Here is a 21,855-nt window from a genome sequence, read left to right as displayed (position 1 = left end):
AGAAAGAAATGGAACATAAAAAGGACAGGAAATTCCTGTATAAGCACTGTTGAATTTTTAGCTGAATGCAATGTTCTTATTTTGTAGTTATCATCATCACCAAATTCCTGATATATACCTTCAGGAGGATGTACAGGATCTTATGATGGTACTACATGAAAAGTTACATCATTACTAACTTCCTATCAATAATTTTCCTCCAGATTAGCCTGTTACCTGTCAACATGCATTTTATCAGATCTTATATTTCTGTCTTCTAAGGCAGAAATTTTTACTATATCAATCCACCTACGTCTTGGACTTCCTGTGGGTCTTTTTCTTGCCATCCTGGCAAAACACAATGTTTAGTTAATCTTTTCTCTTCCATTCTGTTTGTTTCTATACCACCTGAGATTAGCTCTGCTAACATATTCATGAATACTAACAATGTCAAGTTCTTTCCTAATATCCTAATTTTTCATATGATACTGGCATTGATGCCATCTGTTCAGTCCCTTATCTTTCTCAGTACTTTCATAGGTCCTCCATTCAGGATGCAGTTGATGTTTTCAATATTTCTGCCTATTTTCATTGCTTTGTCTTTTTATTGCTGATTTTCATAACAAATTTATTACAACAGTTATTCAATTTAGCCAGGGATCTTGCAGATTTGTACTAGATTTATTTAGGAGTATAATATCATCTGCATAAAGTAAAGAGCTGAGATTAACATCTCCAATTTTGATATCAGGTTTAATGCTCCTTTGCTTCATAATGTGATCCATATAGATTATGAATACCAGTGGAGATAATGTGCACCCTTGCAGACATCAAACCATCTTCCTCTACCTCCTTCAATTCTAACTGCTGATTTACAACTCAAATAGAGACTATGTATTATTGTATGATATAATGTTCCATTTATATGACATAACTAGAGCATTTTGAACAGCTTTTCTTTTGACACCTTGTCATATGCCTTTTCCAGATCAACAAAACATAAATACAAAACTTTGTTATATTCCCATGATTTCTCAGCTATTTAACTTAAAGTGAAAATCTGATCCTGACAACCTCTGTTTGGCCTTAACTCCAAGCACTAGCAACATGTCTCCTCCACACTTTTTCTTAGCCATTTCTCAATTATACTTGCATGATTCCTCTGTAATTCGCACATTCAGCTTTATTGCCATTTTTATAGAGCACCCTACTCCAATCATATAAAATTCGACCCTCTGACCAGGCATTATGAATTATGCAGTGTAGCCACTGTAAAGCTTTTATACCTCCATATTTTAGCATTTCTGGTCAAATATCATCTACTCCAGTTGCCTTTCCACATTTCATGTTTGTGATAGTTTTTTCTATTTCAAGTACAGGTATATTATTATAATTTGGTAACCTCCATAAAGTCAACAGACTCATCTTGGGAAGTCACTCAACTAGCCACATGCCTATCATAATGAGCTTTGAAGTTATTTACACTACCTGCAGTTACTACACACTCAGGAAATGCATTCCACTCATTAACAACTCTCCATGTAAAAAATCTACTCCTCCTACCCCTCTTCACTACATCTTTATATAACTTCCAGGAATGACCTCTTGTTCTTCCCATCTTAATATCCACTTTTTTTTGATAATTTCTTCTATATTAATCTTATAAAATCCCTTAACTAACTTGAAGGTCTCTATTATATCCCATCTTTTCCTCCTATTCACTAACTTCAGTAATTTACATTCTCTCAAATGCTTTTCATAACCAACACTCCTGAATCCTGATGTCACTTTGGTTATTCAACTTTGGACCCACATCACAGTGAAAACTAGATTACCAAATTTGAGCACTATAGTCTGACCAATGCCTTATATAGAGGCACCACCACTGCCTTATCCCCACAGGACAACGTCCTTTTTATCATAGCAGCGATATGATGTGCAGTATTTACAAAACATACGATGTGCCCTCAGAACTTCAGTCCACTGTCTACCATCACTACAAGATCCGAAATTTCATCCACTTCCTGAAGTATAGCTCTTACAATACAGTATGTAGACATATCTCTGTATTCCAAAGTGTAACACATTGCATTTATTAATATTAAAACTGCAATCCCACTTATTTGTCCAAGCTAAAAGTCTGTTCAAATCTTTCTGTAGAGAAGTGTTTCTCAACCGCCAGTCTGCAAAGAAATTTGACTGGTCCCCAAAAAATAGCCTGCGGCAGTTTTCTGCACTCACCGATTTGCCTTTCCTACTTGTCAGGGAATCGTGGCATTTGCTGGCACTGCACATATGCCAAATAGAGGCTAGCCTAATCTAACCTATCACAAACATGTGGGGCTAGATGCTCTTATCTATTAGTAGTTAGTCAGTATGCTTTTAGATCTCGTTGGGTGCATTTGCTGTTTCACTGCATTATTTTTATTAAACACATATTTTCATCGATTTAATAATTCATGTGATTCTTTAGTTAGGCATCTTAATAACAACAGCTTGTTGAAATTTGATGTAAAGAAGGTACGTTTATGGACGATATCTAAATAAAATTTATACATTTTTAGGCCATATTATAAAATTAGTAAAAAGAATCAAGGAACTTTATTAAATTTTTTTAAACGTAAAAAATCCAAGCTATTTAAGTCAGGAAGAAGCAAGCATTGACCACAAAAGCAAAATTATTCCTAAATCTCCACCTGCAAAAAAGAAAAAATCTAGTTTGATAAGACATTATAACGATGATTATCTTAAATATGGATTTGAATTTTTTGCCTGAATCTACTGAAAAAGATCTGGGTCCAGTATGTGTAATTTGTCGTGAAGTTAAATCTAATCATGCTATGAAACCATCCAAACTTTTGCAGCATTTTTGGATAAAACATCCTGAATTAGAAGAGAAAAAACTGGAATATTTCTAACATAAGAAGAAAGAGTTTCAATTACAGATCCTTATTAAAACCTTCATATCTAGTAGTACTCTGCATCGCTCAAACAAAAAAATCTTTTACCACCGGAAAAGATTTGATGAAACCTCTTTTAATAGATGTGTGTTTTGAAATATTCGGATTGACAGCTGCTGACAAACTGAAATCAATTCCCCTTTCCAACAACATGATAGGATGCCAGATTGTAACATTATTACCCAAGACCTCATGGAGTCAAGGACTCATCTAAGAGGTTCTTTTATCATACACACAGCTCATCATACTGTGCTTTTAACACACTCAAATTCTCTGCAGATATCACACTCTCAGGCAAGGCATTCCAATCATTCTCAACTCTGCATGAAAAAAAAACCCTGCTTCTCACTCCCCTACTCGCACCCTCCTTATACAGTTTCCAGGGGTGACCTCTGGTTCTCCCCGATCTCCTGCTATTTTCTGTAGAACCTCTCCAGCATTAATCCTATAACAACCCCTTACTAACCTGTCCACCAGACACTGTGACAGATTACATCTTCTCAATCTTTCCTCATACTCAACATTCCGGAAGTCAGAAACTACCTTAGTCCGTCACCTTTGGACCCTTCCCAACATCTCTTTATCCTTCTGAAAACCAGGTGACCAAATCTGAGCACAATAGTCCATGTGTGGCCTAATCAAAGCCTTATACAACGGAACAAGAATCTCCCTATTTCTACACATCAGTGTTCTCCGCATCATTCCCAGAAGCCTTTGTGTTGTCTTAACGATTTTGGCTATGTGTCTCCTAAATTTCAGATCCTTATCTACTATCACCCCCAGATCTCTTATTTCTTCCACCTCCAATAATATATTCTCACCAAGCATAAATTCTGCATCCCATCTTTGTTTTCCAAATTTTAAAACCTTACATTTTGCAACATTGAACTCGTACAATACTTAGTCTTTATTTGAGTTGTAAGTCAGCAGTTAGAATTGAAGGAAGTACAGGAAGATGGTTTAATGTTAAATCTGGTGTGAGACAAGGATGTACATTATCCCCTCTGTTATTCATTATCTATATGGATCACATTATGAAGGAAAGTGGTATTAAACCTGATATCAAAATTGGAGATGTTAATGTCAGCTCTTTGCTTTATGCGGATGATGTTATACTTCTAAATAAATCCGCTAGAAGTCTGCAAGATTCTCTGACTAAATTGAATAGCTGTTGTAATAGATATGTTATGAAGGTCAGCAATAAAAAGACAAAGACAATGAAAATAGGCAGAATCATTGAAAATGTCAACTATGTTGTGAATGGAGAACCTGTGGAACAAGTAAAACATTTCAGCTACTTAGGTACAATTTTTACTGAAGATAGTAAATTAAATATAGAAATAGACAACAAAATCAGCAAAGCTGGTATGCCGACTTACAACTCAAATAAGACTAAGTATTGCTTGATATAATGCCCCATTGACACCATATAACTGTAGCATAATTGAATAGCTTCTCTCTTGGCATCTTGTCATATGCCTTTTCCAGATCGACAAAACTTAAATACAGATCTTTGTTATATTCTCATGATTTCTCAACTATTTGTCATAAAGTGAATATCTGATCCTGACAACCTCTATTTGGCCTGAATCCAGCTTGTTTTTCACCAAGCTTTTCTTCCACAATTCTTCTCAACTGTTTCTCAAGTATACTTGCATAAATCTTACCAGGAACACTCAGTAGGGAAATAGTTCTGGAATTCTCACATTCAGTTTTATTTCCCTGTTTATATATGGGTACTATGAGAGCTCTACTCCAATCATCGGGAATTCGTTCCTCTGTCCAGGCTTTCTGAACTATGCAGTTCAACCTCTGTAAGACTTTTATACCACCATACTCCAGCATTTCTGGTCGAATGTCATCTACTCATGCTGCCTTTCCACATTTCAAGCCTTTGATGGCTTTTTCTACTTCAAGTATGGATATGTATTCCTGACTGTATGCCTGTTGAGTGTTTTTTACCACTGTGCTCTCACTGCCAGTTTCGTTTAGCAATTTTTCCAAGTAATTACTCCATACTGCAAGGATATCTTTTTCTCCCATTTTCATGTCACCTTTGTCATCTCTAACTCGGTTTACAACACCTCCAGAATATTTTGCCACCTTCTTGATATTTATTTTCCATGCTCTTTCCCAAGTCCTCCCATGACTTTTGGTTAGCCAATTTTACACAGTGTTTAGCTTTCTTACATTTGTGTCTATTCTGTAAGAGCATAAGCAGATTTATTTGCCAGGAACTTTTGATATACTTTCTTCTTTTCCTTCACTGCCTCTTTAACTTCTTGTGTCCACCATGGAGTTCTGATTTTTTTTATCCTTGCAGACAACCTCACCACATGCCTCTCTGGCTGAATCAATAAGTGTTTTCTTCAAGGCTTGCCACTGAATCTCCAAGGTTTGGTTCCTGTTCTCAAACTCTTTCATTTTTTCTTCAAATAATCTTTGTGTGTTTTAGTCTACAGTTCACATCTGTGAGCTGCTCAACTTTTATTCACTTTAAAACTTTCTTACATGTTATTCTTTTCAATATGAAATTCAGTTTTATCCTGCTCAAGACTAAATAGTGATTACTTCCAATTTGAAATCCGCTGTAAGCTCTGGTGTCCTGCAGCAGTGAGAAAACATCAGTATCAACAATAACATAGTCAATGAGACTTTTCTTATTCCTTGCCTCTTCTCTCCATGTGAATTTGTGCACATTTTTATGTTGGAACATGATGTTAGTAATAACCAGTCCATGTCCTGAGCAGAAATCCAACAGGTATTTGTCATTATTATTAGCTTTGCTCTTTTCTTCAAATTTTCCAAAAATATTTTTGTATGTCCGATAATCATTTCTTATTCTCTGTATGCTTCTATGCTCTCCTCAAAACCAATCAAAAAATTTGGATTATTCTAATATTTTGAACCACATTAAAAATTATTCTCAGTAGTATATTTACTCATATATTTCCATATACAAGTAAATATGACTTCTGCATTACTCCACCTGATATCACTTCTGGGTCTGGCTCCCACTGATGAGACCTCAATAAAGGTCAAAACTGGTCTGAATAGTGATCCTTCCCATAATACATAGCATGATACATGTCCGTAAGGATATGTGCTTTGCATTATGGGATACTAAGGCAAGTGATGTGAAGTCATTAGCCTCTATATACGAGTTGCCCAATCCTGAAGTTACTTCAGGCGCAAACTTTGTTTGCTTACACTTGGATAAAGGATTAAGCCAAGAACATAACTTAATTTATCATATTTGGTAATAATTATTTTCTATGCAATAAATTAGAATTGCAAATCATTCAACACATTTTCTTCGATTATTCTAATTTTTTCATTCGTACGTGTATAAGAAGTTTCACTGATACCACTTCTAAATGTGATTTCTCCATACTTTCCTCAAGTCATTTCTTTTTCTCCTTATTCATCCCAGAACCTTCTTCAAATCTAGCTGAAAAGGCTAGATGTTTTCCCTAGATCTCAATCATCCCCTTTCCTTTTTGCTACACATTCACATCCTTTTGGAGCATCAGCCTTTTTCACTCTGAGTTCCCACTTTCTCTGTTTGGCTTCCACACTTATTTTCTTAACAAGTGTGGAAGCCAAACAACATCTAAACTCATGCTGCTCACTTCATTCATAAATGCCACTTCAGTTTCTCCTTAATTTCTGCTCTTTCACATCACTTTTTACTTGATCAGATTCATTCTCTGCACTCATTGCTCTTCCTTTCAGCGCAGTCTCTCTAAATGACTCACACTAAACCATTCAAATGTATTCCATCACTCTTATACAGTTCAGTTCGTCCTTCAGACTCATTCCACACATTAATAAACTGCACTCCTTTTTCCTTACTAATTTCTGCTAACATATCATTAGTAATCTTTGCTCTCCACCTTGTCATACCTGGACAACACACTAATACCTATTCTATCACACTGTTAGCCTTTATTCTTCTCAACAACCTCTTGAAATCCATTCTTACCATTCTCCTTGTTCACAGTCAAGTCATTTGTCTCTTCAACCACTACCAACTGTTTTGCTCGCTTACTTCTCATATCCAACACCTCATTTACTCTATTCATTTTACCTCTCAGAAAACATATCTTTTGCATCTTCTCGTTTACCACACCTCTAATAACTGAATTCCCATACAATACCTCTAGCAAGTCTTTCATTTCCTCTTTCATACTGTTCCTGTGTTCTTCACTTTTCCATGCATATCTACAGTTCTCTTTATTTCACTCTGCATCTGTTTCATCTCTTGCCTCAACTTCACCAACTCAGCTTTCAAATCTTGTGTCAATTTCTCACTATCATTCACTCTCTCAATTTTATTGCAGTCACATACGCTTGTTTGCCATCAACACTGCTCACCATCTTACTGTTAGGTACAAAACTTTTTTTTTTTTTTACCAATATTTTGCTCCTCTTTTGCAGCTTCTCTCTTTGCCATCAGATGAGTACTCATCCTTCTCGTGGCATTCTTGCTGCTAGCACCTTCAGTTACCAATATGTTAAAACCCATCAAGTCCACATTCAGATCACACTTTACACATGCCTGCCTTCCATCCACTTTATATATATCCATAATTTATTAACATAATCTAACAAATACATATAGCCTACCTAGCATTTTCATGAAATGATTCAAATCTAAATTAAACTGTTGTAAAGACAAAGCTGCCACCATCTTTCCTTTGCCAGTTACTGTACTCTGCCATAGGTTTAACATTTTGTAAATGAACTTAAACAAGCCCACACACAAGCACTTCAAGCACCTAACTTCTACTGCAATCCTTACACATAAACATACTGATTTACAATTAATTAGTCAAAAACACTTATCTGAACCAGGAGCCTTCTTTACACAAACCTTCAGTGAAACACCACTTGTCGATTAAATTTATTATTTTTTATTATTTATTAACCTCCCAAACGGCTAGGATGTCTATAAACATCCAGCTAAATGTGGATATGTTTCAGCCCACCTGTTTAAAGAACCTGGATAAGAAGTGCAATTTGACTGTCATGTCCATTAGAAAGTGTGATAAACCCTCACGCTGAAGAGAACAGTTAATCGGATTATCTCTCGTTCGTAGCTGCCTCTCAGTTGCCTATAACAAGAAACTCACTTCCTTGTTCCATGCTGGTCAACTGGATTTTAGTTATATAGGATAGACTAAAAATAGAGAAATTATTTATATTTTTGTTTTCTCTTTTTATTGTACAATACAATTTTAATGTCTGGACAAAATAAAGATCTTGTATAATTTGTTCACTTAAAAATATTTAAGTGAACAAAGCCTTACCTTGGAGAACCAATTTAATTATTTATTTTTTTGCGCTAATTTTTTTCTAATCGCTTACTAGACAAAAGATTTTTCTTTGTTCTCGAAGAAATTAATTCACAATAATTATTTGAAATATTCTTTTAAAAAAAGAAAAGAAAACCGGCTGCCGATGTTCCAGTTTATATTATTTTTATTTTTGTACAAAACCTTCGAAATCGAATAATACTTCACAGATTTCCTTTAGGACATGCTAGAGCAACTTTGCTTTATAGAGAATAACATGAAATTCTTTAATCATATCACTAAATTTTTTCTTCATGTTGTATAGTAATCTACTCATCTTTTACTTTCACTTTCTTGGTTTCCTTGTATAATTGGTCATTACAAAATGAAATTAACAGTTATGATTTAAATTTATATTTTCTGCATAATTCAGATATTTTATTCTCCAATTTTTAAAGTAAGCGATACATTTGCTTATTTTTATCATTCAAAATATGTATATCAAAATTTCATTTCCTTTCACAATAGAATTGAACTTTATTTTACCTCTGATAGTTTAACCCCCCCCCCCCATGTTGCATTACTATCACTCACCCGAAAACTGTTATGAAACATAGGTACAGTTTTTATTTAATTCGTTATTTTTCTCTAGTAATTGTTCCACATAACTTTCATTTTTCGATAATGAAACTATGTGGTGATTATTATAAATTAGCAAATTATAAATCAGACAATATACATATTATTTATGTATATTGTCTGATATTGAGAGACCCTTTACTGGGGAAAGGTTACTGCATTACAATGGATAATTACTATATGTGTCCTGAACTCGCTGATTTGCTTTTACAGCATTGTACAGATAGTTATGTTACTGTAAATGCAAAAAGGCGATATATGCCTCCAGATCTGGCTTCAGGAGAGCTATTGAAGGGGGAAATCTGAGCTTATCAGCGAGGGAAAGCCTTTGCACTACGTTGGAAAGACAAAAACGATGTTTTTCTCTGCACAATCCATCAACGGAATCCGTGGAGAAGCATGGTTTGAAGAAAGAAAAACCCATTGCTGTGTGTGTGCATACAACGACACTATGGGTGGAGTCGACAGGTGCGATCAGCAGCTATCATTCTACTCTGTAATGAGGAAACAGCATAAAAAATATTACAAAAAAGTGTTTGGACATGTATTAGATTTTGTTATTTGGAACAGTTTCCTCCTGCACAAGAAAAAATGTTTGTCTACCATAACATGTAGAATACAGAATAGAAATTGCGAAAGCATTGCTGCATGCACATGCGCCTTCTTCAGCAAGCAGAAAAACAGGAAATCCTGCCAGACATCTGAGGTTGGACGCTGCTAACTCCAACCATTTTTCCGAAAATCTACCACCAACGGCTAATAAAAAAAAAACCTGCATGCAAATGTTATGTATGTAATAAAAAAATATCAGAAAGGAAACAAAAATCTGGTGCCCTGAGTGTAAAACTGCTTTGTGTGTTTACCCTTGCTTCAAGGTGTTCCACACTTTTCAAGAATTTTAAATTCTGAACAGTATGAAATAAAAAATGTTTGTTTTCAAGGCCATCAAAACAGTCCTTTTCAGGACTACAAATATTGATAGAGGGATACCTGAATGAACTGTTTCCTTTTCATCTTGAAGGTGAATTTTTAAGTTCTTTTTATGACACAGAATGATATTTTCGAAGGAATAAAATATAAGAGGAACCTATGTTAAAGTATTTCACCAAAACAATAAAAAATAATGAAATAAAATCTACCCTATATATATATATATATATATATATATATATATATATATATATATATATATATATATAGTCATCAGAATTCAGGGGTGGAACCCCCTTTCGAGTTATCACAATTGAAGGAGAACTGGCCTACCAGACCGGAACACGGGGGGTGGGGGGGCATAGACCCCTAGTTAATAAATGAAATATATAAATAATAACGGGAACATTTTCACCTTGCCAACACTCAACATTGATGTGATATGGGTTCCAAATTTCTTGTTTCGGAGATATACATATTACAAAGTTTTGTAATAAAAATTTCTGCTACAATGAAGTTTGACATAATCAACAATATTATTACTACCTTATTTCTGTTTCTCGTGTGGGAGAAAAACAGCAAAATGTCACTCTTATAATTATATGAGATGTTATAATGGCAAAAATAGTAAGAAAAAAGTCATTTGCACTTTCTCTTCAAAACACAAAGAAAGAACATTGTAAATTCAGCCAGTGGAAAAGAAAATACTACATATTTTTCTTCTGTTATCTGATTTTTTTTTCTTGTAGTACAAAGAAGAAATCATTGCATATAACATGGAGTCTGCATGAGGGAAAAAATCTGTCAATTGGTTACATTATAACGAGTAGAGAAATCATGTCAGAAAAATTATTCACGTAAGATTCTAATCTCAGCAGACATAACATTTTCTTTTAGATTACATATCTAAAGTAACTGAACCTTTGCTACTATTTTACACTAAAATGAATGGGTATGTTCCCCAAGTGATTTACGTTTGTACCAGCTGTCTTGCGAACGATTTATGAAATAAATTATCTGAAATATCCGCAGATTGATTAGGTCTATACCTCCCCCCCCCCCCCCCAAAAAAAAGATTATGAAATGCATATGCACCTTTTCTTTGAAAATAATTCAAATCCTCTTTTTCAAGATAATTGTATGATTTAATTTCTAATTTTTGATAATAAAAGTGAAACTGATCATTATAAATTAAGCAATTATTTTGCCATAAATAATGTATAAGCATGTAAACGAAATGTCAGTATTTCTGTTAGGATATCGGTAATCAACAATCGAAAAGGAAACAAGACATTCTTGACATATTCTGCACTACAGCCTGAGGCACTTTAGTGTTCTCCCCTTTCTTCCCAATAGCACTGAGAGTAATAAGCCTTCAACTTTTCCTCCAGCTAAGAGGATATTACCAAGTATTTATAAGACGTAGATTATTTCAGAAATAGCTTCCAGCAGCAGAAGTAATATTTAGATTTTTTTAAAGAAAAACAAACAAAAAAATAATACTACTGAACTTTCTTTTGTGTGGTATGCATATAAACAATTTTGCATGGTGAAAATATAGCATATTATTTCTAAAATTTCACATAATTTCAGCGGACAATAGAACAGCTGGTTTTAGATTGCAAATAAACAGAACAGAATTAGAAGCTTCACGGTACAATCTGATTGCCGTATATCTTTTGTCAAAATGGTAAAATGAAGTAATTGATTTTGAATGATGTCTAGAAAAGCTTTCAAACTTGTATAGAAATTTAGAGTAGTTATGCAATGCAATTCAGTTCCATTCAGAGAGGATAAGGAGGGGGGGGGGAAGCATTAGAAAATCTTCAAAATGAGCAAAAATTTTGAATCATTCCGTATATGATATTTTTCACATATTTTCAACATATCTACGAGGATATGCATTAGATATTATTGTAATATGCATATTACAAATAAATAAATAAATAAATAAATAAAAGACGAAGGCGAAGAATCACTGCTAAAATATCATTGGATATAAATTTTTGATACCAAAAAGACACAATCGGACACCGATTGTGTCTTTTTGGTATCAAATAATGCAATTTAGCATTTTAACATTTTTTTTTTATTTTGTCTTTATGAATAACAAAAAATCGTTTCTAAAACTGAAATGTCATGATCCATATAATGCTATTTGGTTAGAAATGAAAGCAAAAGGACATATTTATTTCAATAAATATTATTTAAAAATATAAATATTTGACATAATATTTTCAAAGCAAACATTTGAAAATTCTGAAATTCGAAAAAAAATTATTCAATTATTATACGTAAAGTGAAAGAACAATCAGTGCAACTCTTCCGGTGCACTGATATGTAGAATAAAATACACCAAATTTACTATCACTAAATAGATTCATTGCAAAAGCTGATCAGTGGTCATTTCATGATTGATTTTTTTTTGCATATGTGAAATTCGTTTCAATTTTTGGGAAGAGACACAATAAATCATTTTAGAGGCAAAAAAGGTCAAATATCTTAGGACAGTAAATGGCATTCTAAGCAACACAGTAGACGTAAACACAGGGGGACACAAAGGTCACTCAGCAACAGTTAATCTACTAATGGCTATAGAATAGCCGTAACGAGATTAACGGCAGAGGAAGGTAATGGCATGATAAAAGGTAGAATGCCGACGAAGTTTTGATCCATGAAAAAAGCTACTGACGAAGTTTTGATCCATGAAAAAAGCTAGGGAGAGCTGACTATATCATCCACACCAGCCGTTTGGGAGGTTAAATTAAAAATTTAATTTAATTAAAAATTTAAAAAATTGCTAAATTTATTAAAAAATTATAATATTAAATTAACTTTAAAGAAGCCTGTGTAGCTCAGTGGATGTGGCGTTTGCACACCATCGCGCTAGGCTGCACGAAGGAAGTCTTGGTTTCGAGTCTAGTCGGCGACTAGAGGAAATTTTTCTAAGCCTTTTTTCGAGCGGTTCCCGAGTTAGTCGATCTCTGGCACGGGCAAGCAGGTTTTTCCTCCCGGAAACTCGGGTTTTTCGTCCTGTAAACTCAAGAAAATCGACCGTAGAACCCACATTATTTCAGACATTAAATATATTGTGTTAGGGTTAGAGACCACGAGATGGCGGCACATTTGAGCCGTCTCTCTTCACTGCGTACCGCTTAATTAGTGATAGCCTTGGGCCATCTGTCTCTGATTGGGTACCAGTGGAGATTGAACTGCCCACTCAGTCTCCAAAAGTTAGATAGGGCTAAATGGCCTCGCCTACTCCCGTATATACGGGAATAAAAAGGCGTTAGCTGATTTTGAATTAACTTTAAATCTTAATAAAGTTTTAATGCATTTACTTCATACATTTGGGTATGAAGTTTATGTATTTATGCTTACACTTGGGTAATGGGTATTACCCATTATCTAATGGGTATTAGATAAAAACAAGAATATAATTTCTTGTCAAGTGAAATGTGCATTTAACTTATAATTTGACTCTTTCTATTTGCACTTGGGTTTATTTGGTTTTATTCAGTTTTTACTATACTGCTTCTTTGCAGGTTCATGTAAAAGTAGCAGATAAGCTTAAAGAGCTGATTCAAAAATGGACAGAACTATTTAGGAAGGATTCCCAGCTAGGGTAAATATTTTCTTCAGTGTTACTGATCAAACTTGATTTATTTTCATGTGGCTTCCTCTTGAAAATTGATACTCAGCAGATATACACTCATACTTTTCTAGGTGAACTGAAATGTATGCTCCTAAGTAACTGAGTAACGTATCAAAATGTTTGCTCACTTTTCATAAGGCTGTGAAGCAGAAATTTTTAGAAATATTTTGCATTGTGTACCTGATGAAGGGGAGAGAACAAATTAAAAATCTTATAGCCTCAAAAATTTTGAAATTTCACACTTCATGAATGGTAAGTCATAGCCATTACATTGACTACTTCATAAAGTGGACTGCTGCATGATGTGTATCTGACTCAGAATTAGACAATCAATCTGTCTAATGATTAGGCAATGTAAACAGAAGGCAGGGGAAAAAATCTTATGATTAACAGATGCAACTAATGCTCATGTAGTAATTCATATTAGCTTATTAAGAAGAAAGTTAGTAATAATGCATATTTAATCATGTAGTAATTTTTATCTTAACCAGTTTATGATCTTAGTATGATGGCTACACTTTCCCTTGATATCCTTTGGATACTGACACCAAGCAAAAAATAACATGTTTGTATGCCAGTTTCTGAAGTGCACCTATATACTACTCTAAAAGCTAGATTTAAATAGATTTAAATTTTTAATAGATTTAAATTAGAAAATAACAAGATCAACTTCTACCAAACAGCATACAGGTCCCAACACAGTACAGAAAATCAATTATTTTATCTTTGCCAATCAATCATAGATGGCTTTCAAGAAAAACCACCAAAGAAGACAACAGCAATTTTCTTAGATCTTACAGCTGCCTTCAATCGTGTGTGAAGACAAAAGTTAATAAAAATTGCATACGATACTGGAATAAAGGGGAAACGCATTAATTTGGATTTCAGATTTCATGAAAGGAAGAAAAATTAAAGTAAAAGTTAATGGAACTTCTTCCAACATACATCGAACTTGGGCTGGAGTCCCACAAAGTTCTGTTCTAAGCTCGCTCCTATTTCTCATCTATATGAACAATATTCATCCTCAAGTAATAAATGACACAAAAATAGCATGCTCTGTGGATGATATAGCAATCTGGCACACAAGCAGTAATCCTCAACCATCTGAAAAAGTTCTAAATAAATCATTAAAAGGTTTAGAAAGATGGGCAAAGGAACTCAAATTACAGATAAACCCAATATCTTCTTCACTGATCAAAAAAATAGACACAATTCCAACCTCTAAATCAAAATGTATAATATCAAAATAGGAAAAAACAGTCTCTCCCAAATACTTAGGCCTAACCCTAGATACTGAACTAAGATTTACAATCCATCACAAATATATCTAATAAAGCTCTTAAAAAGCTTAATATCATCAAAAGGAACAAAGTGGAATGCAAAACCAAAGACACTCAAAACTACATATACAGCACTCATACGACCCACTATGGAATATGCCTCAACAATCTGGGCTCCAGCTTCTACTAGCTTAAAAGAAAAGCTTGACAGAGTACAATCAAGAGCAGCAAAAATTATTATAGCAGTCTCATCCACAAATAATTTAAAAGCTCAACAAGAGTGTGGACTTCACATACTATAAGACAGAAGAAAACTCTCCACAGTTAAGTTCACTAACAGAATCAGGAGCCAACAACAGGATCGCATCTCACTCAAGACTTTCGATGCCTGGATCAGTAAATCTAGACTAAAGAGATCATCTACTTTACGATATGATCATGAAATTAGAAAACAGATAGACTTAGAGCACCTATCCACTGAAATAAGCAAAGAACCATTCTTTTCCACTAAACTACAAAAAAACACAATGATTAACTTAAATCTCCTAGAATGATGTTCAAAAAAGGATTCACAGCATGTAAATAAAAGAAAAGGACTTGACACTATACACCACTTAAATAATCTAAACCATGTCATTGCCTACACTGATGGATCATCTTGTGAAGCACTCAACCAAGGAAGAGCAGGGATTTTTATAACTCTACCTGGAGGTGAGGAAATGCAAATAAAAACCACAGCTTGCAAAATAGCTTCAAACTTCACTTGTGAATTAACAGCCATACAAGCAGCTCTCAAGTTCTATCTCTCTAATCCAGTAATAAATAGTTAAATAGTACAGAAGGAATAACCATCTACAGTCACTCAAAATCTGCACTTGGAGCATTAAAAAATGGAAAACAAAACTCACACAAAAAGTTCATGGACAACTAACAAATTTGAAAAATAAGAACTGTACACTGCAATGGATACCACCAGTGGTGAGCTATAAGGGGCTCGTACGAGCCCTTTATTAAATTTTTTTCAAATTTGCGAGCCCCTTGTTCTTGTTTACTTTTTTCAAAAAAAAAAAATATTATGACCTTTTTCTTGACCACTAGTATTAATAAATTAAAGACTTAATTCTGTATGTTAGTCAAGTAAATAATAGTTTAATATCCGATGTTTCACTGACTGATATCTGTCAGCATTTTCAAAGGATACACTGGTAAGCAATAGAAAGTAACAAAAACTAGGAAACTAACCGACAATTCTAAAAATTATATAAAGTTATCACTGTGTGATATAATGATATAATACACATGTCGCAAGCACAACGTTTTATTTGTTGAGAAATTTATTGTAATTTTCATGAAAGTTCATTTCTTTTTGGTTAAATGATCTGATAAGAGTTTTCCATATATCTGGTAAGATTAGGCCTTGATTCTTATTTAAGTTACCTGTTGAATGGGCGACTGTAGCAGCTTCTTTAAATGTTCTGGAATGGTAGTTCTCTTCTATGTAGGGCATATGGCTCATATCCCATTCAATATTGTGGTTGGTAGAGGCAAAGTGGGAAGAAAGGCCTGATATATCCCGTCTGTTGTTCCTTACATAGCCTATGTGTTCTTTCTTTCTTGTTTCAAAACTTCTAGATGTTTGTCCGATGTAATTAATACCACATGAACCAGGGTATGCTATAAACTCCAGAGTATTTGTAGAAAGGATGGCTATCTTTCGGTGATCTTATAAACTTTTGAATGGTCTCAATAGGTTTGAAGGTTACTCTGATATTATATGGTTTTAGAAGAAGAGCCAATTTTTTGGATATGGTACTAACAAATGGAATTGTTATAGAGCTGATGTATTGGGTTTCATCTCGTCTTTGCGGTATGTCACTAAAGAGAATCTTGTAGATGATTCTTGTAGGGTAGTCATTTAGGGATAAATCTCTGGATATTTTCATTAATTCTTCTTGTAAGTGACCAGGGTCTGTGGTACACTGTATAGCTCTTTTTTGAGTATATGGATAATGCTGAGTTTCTGGGATATGTGGTGAGATGAGTCGAAATGGAGGTAGCGTCCAGTGTTAGTAGGTTTTCTATATATCGACAGGTTGATGCTATTATCAGTTTGTTTCTTAATAAGGACATCTAGGAATGGAAGTTTATTATCTTTTTCTAGTTCCAATGAGAACTTGATAGTGTTGTGGAAGCAATTAATTTTGTTTAGATAATCTATTAGTTCCTCTTTTTTGTGATTCCAAATGATGAAGATGTTGTCAACATACCATATTCATCATTTGGAATCACAAAAAAGAGGAACTAATAGATTATCTAAACAAAATTAATTGCTTCCACAACACTATCAAGTTCTCATTGGAACTAGAAAAAGATAATAAACTTCCATTCGATGTCCTTATTAAGAAACAAACTGATAATAGCATCAACCTGTCGGTATATAGAAAACCTACTAACACTGGACGCTACCTCCATTTCGACTCGTCTCACCACATATCTCAGAAACTCAGCATTATCCATATACTCAAAAAAAGAGCTATACAGTGTACCACAGACCCTGGCAACTTACAAGAAGAATTAATGAAAATATCCAGAGATCTATCCCTAAATGGCTACCCTACAAAAATCATCAACAAGATTCTCTTTAGTGACATTCTGCAAAGACAACGAGATGAAACCCAATACATCAGCTCTATAACAATTCCATTTGTTAGTACCATATCCAAAAAATTAGCTCTTTTTCTAAAACCATATAATATCAGAGTAACCTTCTCAAACCTATTGAGACCATCCAAAAGTTTATAAGATCACCGAAAGATAGCCATCCTTTCTACAAATACTCTGGAGTTTATAGCATACCCTGGTTCATGCGGTATTAATTACATCGGACAAACATCTAGAAGTTTTGAAACAAGAAAGAAAGAATACATAGGCTTTGTAAGGAACAACAGACAGGATATATCAGGCCTTTCTTCCAACTTTGCCTCTACCAACCATAATATTGAATGGGATATGAGCCATATGCCCTACATAGAAGAGAACTACCATTCCAGAACATTTAAAGAAGCTGCTACAGTCGCCCATTCAACAGGTAACTTAAATAAGAATCAAGGCCTAATCTTACCAGATATATGGAAAACTCTTATCAGATCATTTAACCAAAAAGAAATGAACTTTCATGAAAATTACAATAAATTTCTCAACAAATAAAATGTTGTGCTTGCGACACGCGTATTATATCATTATATCACACAGTGATAACTTTATATAATTTTTAGAATTGTCGGTTAGTTTCCTAGTTTTTGTTACTTTCTATTGCTTACCAGTGTATGCTTTGAAAATGCTGACAGATATCAGTCAGTGAAACATCGGATGTTAAACTATTATTTACTTGACTAACATTATATAATTTTTAGAATTGTCGGTTAGTTCAAACTCATATGGTAACCTGACAAAAATTGGTGTATTCGGCAGTGTATAGATTATTTGGTATTATGTTTTCAACTCCTCTATAACGAATGCACCCAACTTTGAAAATAAAATAAGCGCATGCACTATCTTTACCCTTCTCCCTTCTGGTTGCTAATCGTATGGTAAAACCAGAAGCCAATCAAATGTTTTATAAAAGATTTCATTCTTATTATATTTCGATAGTTAAAAATGTTTTTCTTATGAAAAATAAATTAACACAGTTGATTGTGTGCAAATATTTCATGTTTAGATCATGAAATATTTGTTTAAAAATGATAGTCTTTAGAGGTTCATTGTCCTCTAATACTTCTTGATTGGAATTTGTACACAAGCTGTATTAATAAAAGTTTTTGTGTGAAATATGGCTCTTTTTTTTTGCTCGACAATGCGAGCCCTTTGTTAAAATTTCCATGGCTCACCACTGGATACCACCTTGTAAATATTGAAGGCAATGAGAGAGCAGATAGACTTGCCAAAGAAGCAAGATACATCAAAAATCACATCCACTATCACCAACTGATGCAAACCGTCACAAAAATAAACAAACTATCAAGAAGAAGAATGAAATCTGTGAAATAAATGAAAATAGAGAAATAACCACGATCATCACCGGGCTAAGGACGGAACAGTTTAAAGGCATGAAAATTCATCCAGACAGTAGTAGAAGTTATGAAACATGCAAGAACTGTCCAGGGATCGAAATACCTGCCCATATCTACTCTTATCCAGCAATTGTTGCTGCTCTACAGGAATTTGACAATAACCCTACAGAAAAGCTCTACTCCATCAAAGTTCAAGAGATTGCCAAAGCAGTTCTACAGGCCCACGGTCATATCTAGAAGCAATTCAGTGGACCCAACAACAACAACAAAGCTTTTAAAATTAAGAAATGTTTCACTAGACATAGAAAACTAATTCAGGTAAATTTAATATATATTATACTACAATTTTTAGATTTTGGAATGTTAAGTTTTTGCATCTTCAGTAAATCTCTGATTGTTATGAACTACAAATGTATTTAATTTGCACATAGCTAAGTGAAGTTTTTCATTGAAGTAGCAACTATAGAATAAGGACAGATCCCCCAGTAGTTATGCACACTCTCTCTTTAGTATTTTCAAAAGGACTACATTTTATGGAAAACTTCTGGATAATAAATTGATGAATACATTATTAAGATGGGTTCCATATGTATGTCCCTGTAGATTTGCACCATAAATATAGTTAGAGGAATTTTTACTCCTTTGGCTTGTCTTAAGTGTTAAGATTTCTCCATGCAAAAAATTATTTGAACTGACTTAGTAAAGTGAGAAACTGTTAAAAGTCATATAAACAATGACTAGAGTTTGGGAAGTATGTAGATGAATCCCGAATGTGAAGTTGTAGAAAAGTTTGTTTCCAATCAAGAATTGGACTTTATTTTCCAGATTGGTCATGATTTCTCATCTTGTGCAAAAAAAAATTAAGAGGCTCTGAATGGAATGGAGGACATTATTACCTGGATGATCAGCACAGGACATACAGGAAAAGTAAAAAAACAGAAGGTTTGCTTTCTCTGTGGGTAATGATTAGTAGAAAGATCATGGATGAAAAATAAAAACAATAAAAATCAGGGTTGAATACCAGTTTTGGCTGGAGCTTAGGCAAGGCCAGCCTTGTTGGTCGAGTGGTTAGTGTACTCACTCTTCAACCAACGGGCAGCTGTGGGTTTGAATCTCGCTGTGGACATGGATATTTTTGAGTGTCTGTAGGTGGAAGATGAATTTCATTGCCTGGTGTGCAACCATCGCCCAGCTTTTTTCAAGCTACTTCAAGCCTGAAGTAGCTTGAAGTTTCATGTTTGATGTCTAGCAGGGTTTCTGGACTGTAAAAATTAAAAATTCAAAAATAATATGAAATTGATAAAATAGAAGAAAAAAAATCTGTAGTCCATCCACTGTACAGCATGTGCTATAGGTTTGCAAATAACTTTTCATGGGTGGGAGAAACATAAAAAAAAATCAGCAAAAAAAAAAAGAACCAGAACACAAGACTGGCATCAGAACATAATGAAAGTTTGAGCTTTTTGAAATTGGACTTGAACATTGATAGAAAAGAAAGCTACAGATTCCACTGAAGGCTTGTTACACTTTGTGTATATGCTGGGTTTTCATGTTGATGGGATTGGTATAGTTTATCTGGATAACTAAGACTTTGATGCAGGAGTAAAATTTAAATTAAAATAGAGAATAATAATAATTGTTTCAGTGATGCATTCATTATAGATGTTTGGATCAGAAGATTGAAAACAATAATTCAGTCAAGAATATAATAAAAAAAATTGAAGATCGAAGATAGGAACATGCTGAGAATGGCTGCATAAGTAATTTTCTATAAGAGAAGACATGACTGCCAACCTGTAATTAATCTGAATTGCCATGGGGACAAATATACAGTATACTTAGAGGAACTATAGGTGAAGAAGAAATTGTGTTTGGTCATTAGATAATCAGATATTCTGGAAGATGCATCAAAATTTGTGTGAGATCATTGGGTGTTAGCAGGTGGTTTGTCTTCTTTATCTGCTACAAAAAAAGAAGTTAGTTGAAATTATGAAAATATCTAAAAGGATTGTTTAAGGATCAAAGCTTGATAACCAGGAGGACATTTCCAAATAGAACTGACTGGAGCCTCTGACTTAATATACAATCTCACTTCTCCTGGTGTGTTCCTTTAGTAGATTCACTTGGAAACTGAATGAATGGGGGATGGACTGGCAGTTTGGAATATAGCTTACCAAATTTTATTATGTATTGCCATAAACTGAAAGTAGTCATGGTACACCATCATAGAATGTTGTGCTGACAGGGGAATCTCCTAGAGCAAACGATAAAAGGTCAGTTGTTGAATCAAACTGAAATGCAACATCAGCATGATTGAACAGAAGCTTCATTAATGTAAGAAGTATCAACAGAAAAGAAATAGAGCTGGTTGAAGTATCATCATCAAATTCCTGATATGTACAGAGCATAGTATAAATATAGCACTATATGATAAATGTACTTTATTAATAACTTCCTGTTGACAGTTTTCCTCCAAATTAGTCTGCAGAGCGTATCCGCTCTGCAGCCAAAAGGCTGCGGGTTCAAATCCTGCCGTGGGCATGGATGTTTGTGTTGTCTGTGGAAATACTAGTGGTGGTGGTTGGCGGTAGATGGCGTTGCTGTAGTTGCGGTCAGTTGGTGGATTGAGTGGTTGAGACTGTTGTAGAGCAGGTGCCCTCCTTCAATAAGTCTTTGGACTCCCTGGAAGTGTCAAATAATAATAATAATAATATTGTAAGATGTTATCTTTTGATCTTCTAAAGCATTTCTAACTGTATGAATCTATCTAGATCTTGATCTTCCTCTGAGTTGTTTTCCTTCCACCTGTCATTTAAACACCTGTTTCATTAACATTTTCTCTCCCATTCTGAGTAAGTAACTATACCACCTGAGATTAACTATGCTTATTCATTCCTAATGCTCACAGTTGAGTTCCTTATGTCTTCATTTTTTAATATGATTTGGCTATTGATGCCATCTATTCACTCTTCTAATTTTTCTCACTCTTATATCAGTAGTTTAATTTCTTTCAGATTCATAAAGTTAAACACTTTTTCTGTATTG

General features: G+C 34.1%; 1 protein-coding gene across 1 annotated transcript in view; it reads left to right on the top strand.

Moving 5' to 3' along the window:
* LOC150107048 (signal transducing adapter molecule 2-like) overlaps positions 1-21,855 on the top strand; it is a 387,379-nt gene that overhangs the window by 71,784 nt on the left and 293,740 nt on the right. The window contains exon 4 of the mRNA XM_090392915.1: positions 13,351-13,430. Coding sequence (XP_090249041.1) covers positions 13,351-13,430 — 80 coding nt within the window. The remainder of the gene's footprint in view (positions 1-13,350; positions 13,431-21,855) is intronic.

Source organism: Typopeltis vanoorti, chromosome 5, assembly GCF_054136105.1.
Source record: "Typopeltis vanoorti isolate ZY-2024b chromosome 5, IOZ_Tvanoo_1.0, whole genome shotgun sequence".
NCBI lineage: Eukaryota > Metazoa > Arthropoda > Arachnida > Uropygi > Thelyphonidae > Typopeltis > Typopeltis vanoorti.
Note: the sequence above shows the minus strand (reverse complement) of the source record. Positions and strands in the feature narration are given on the sequence as shown.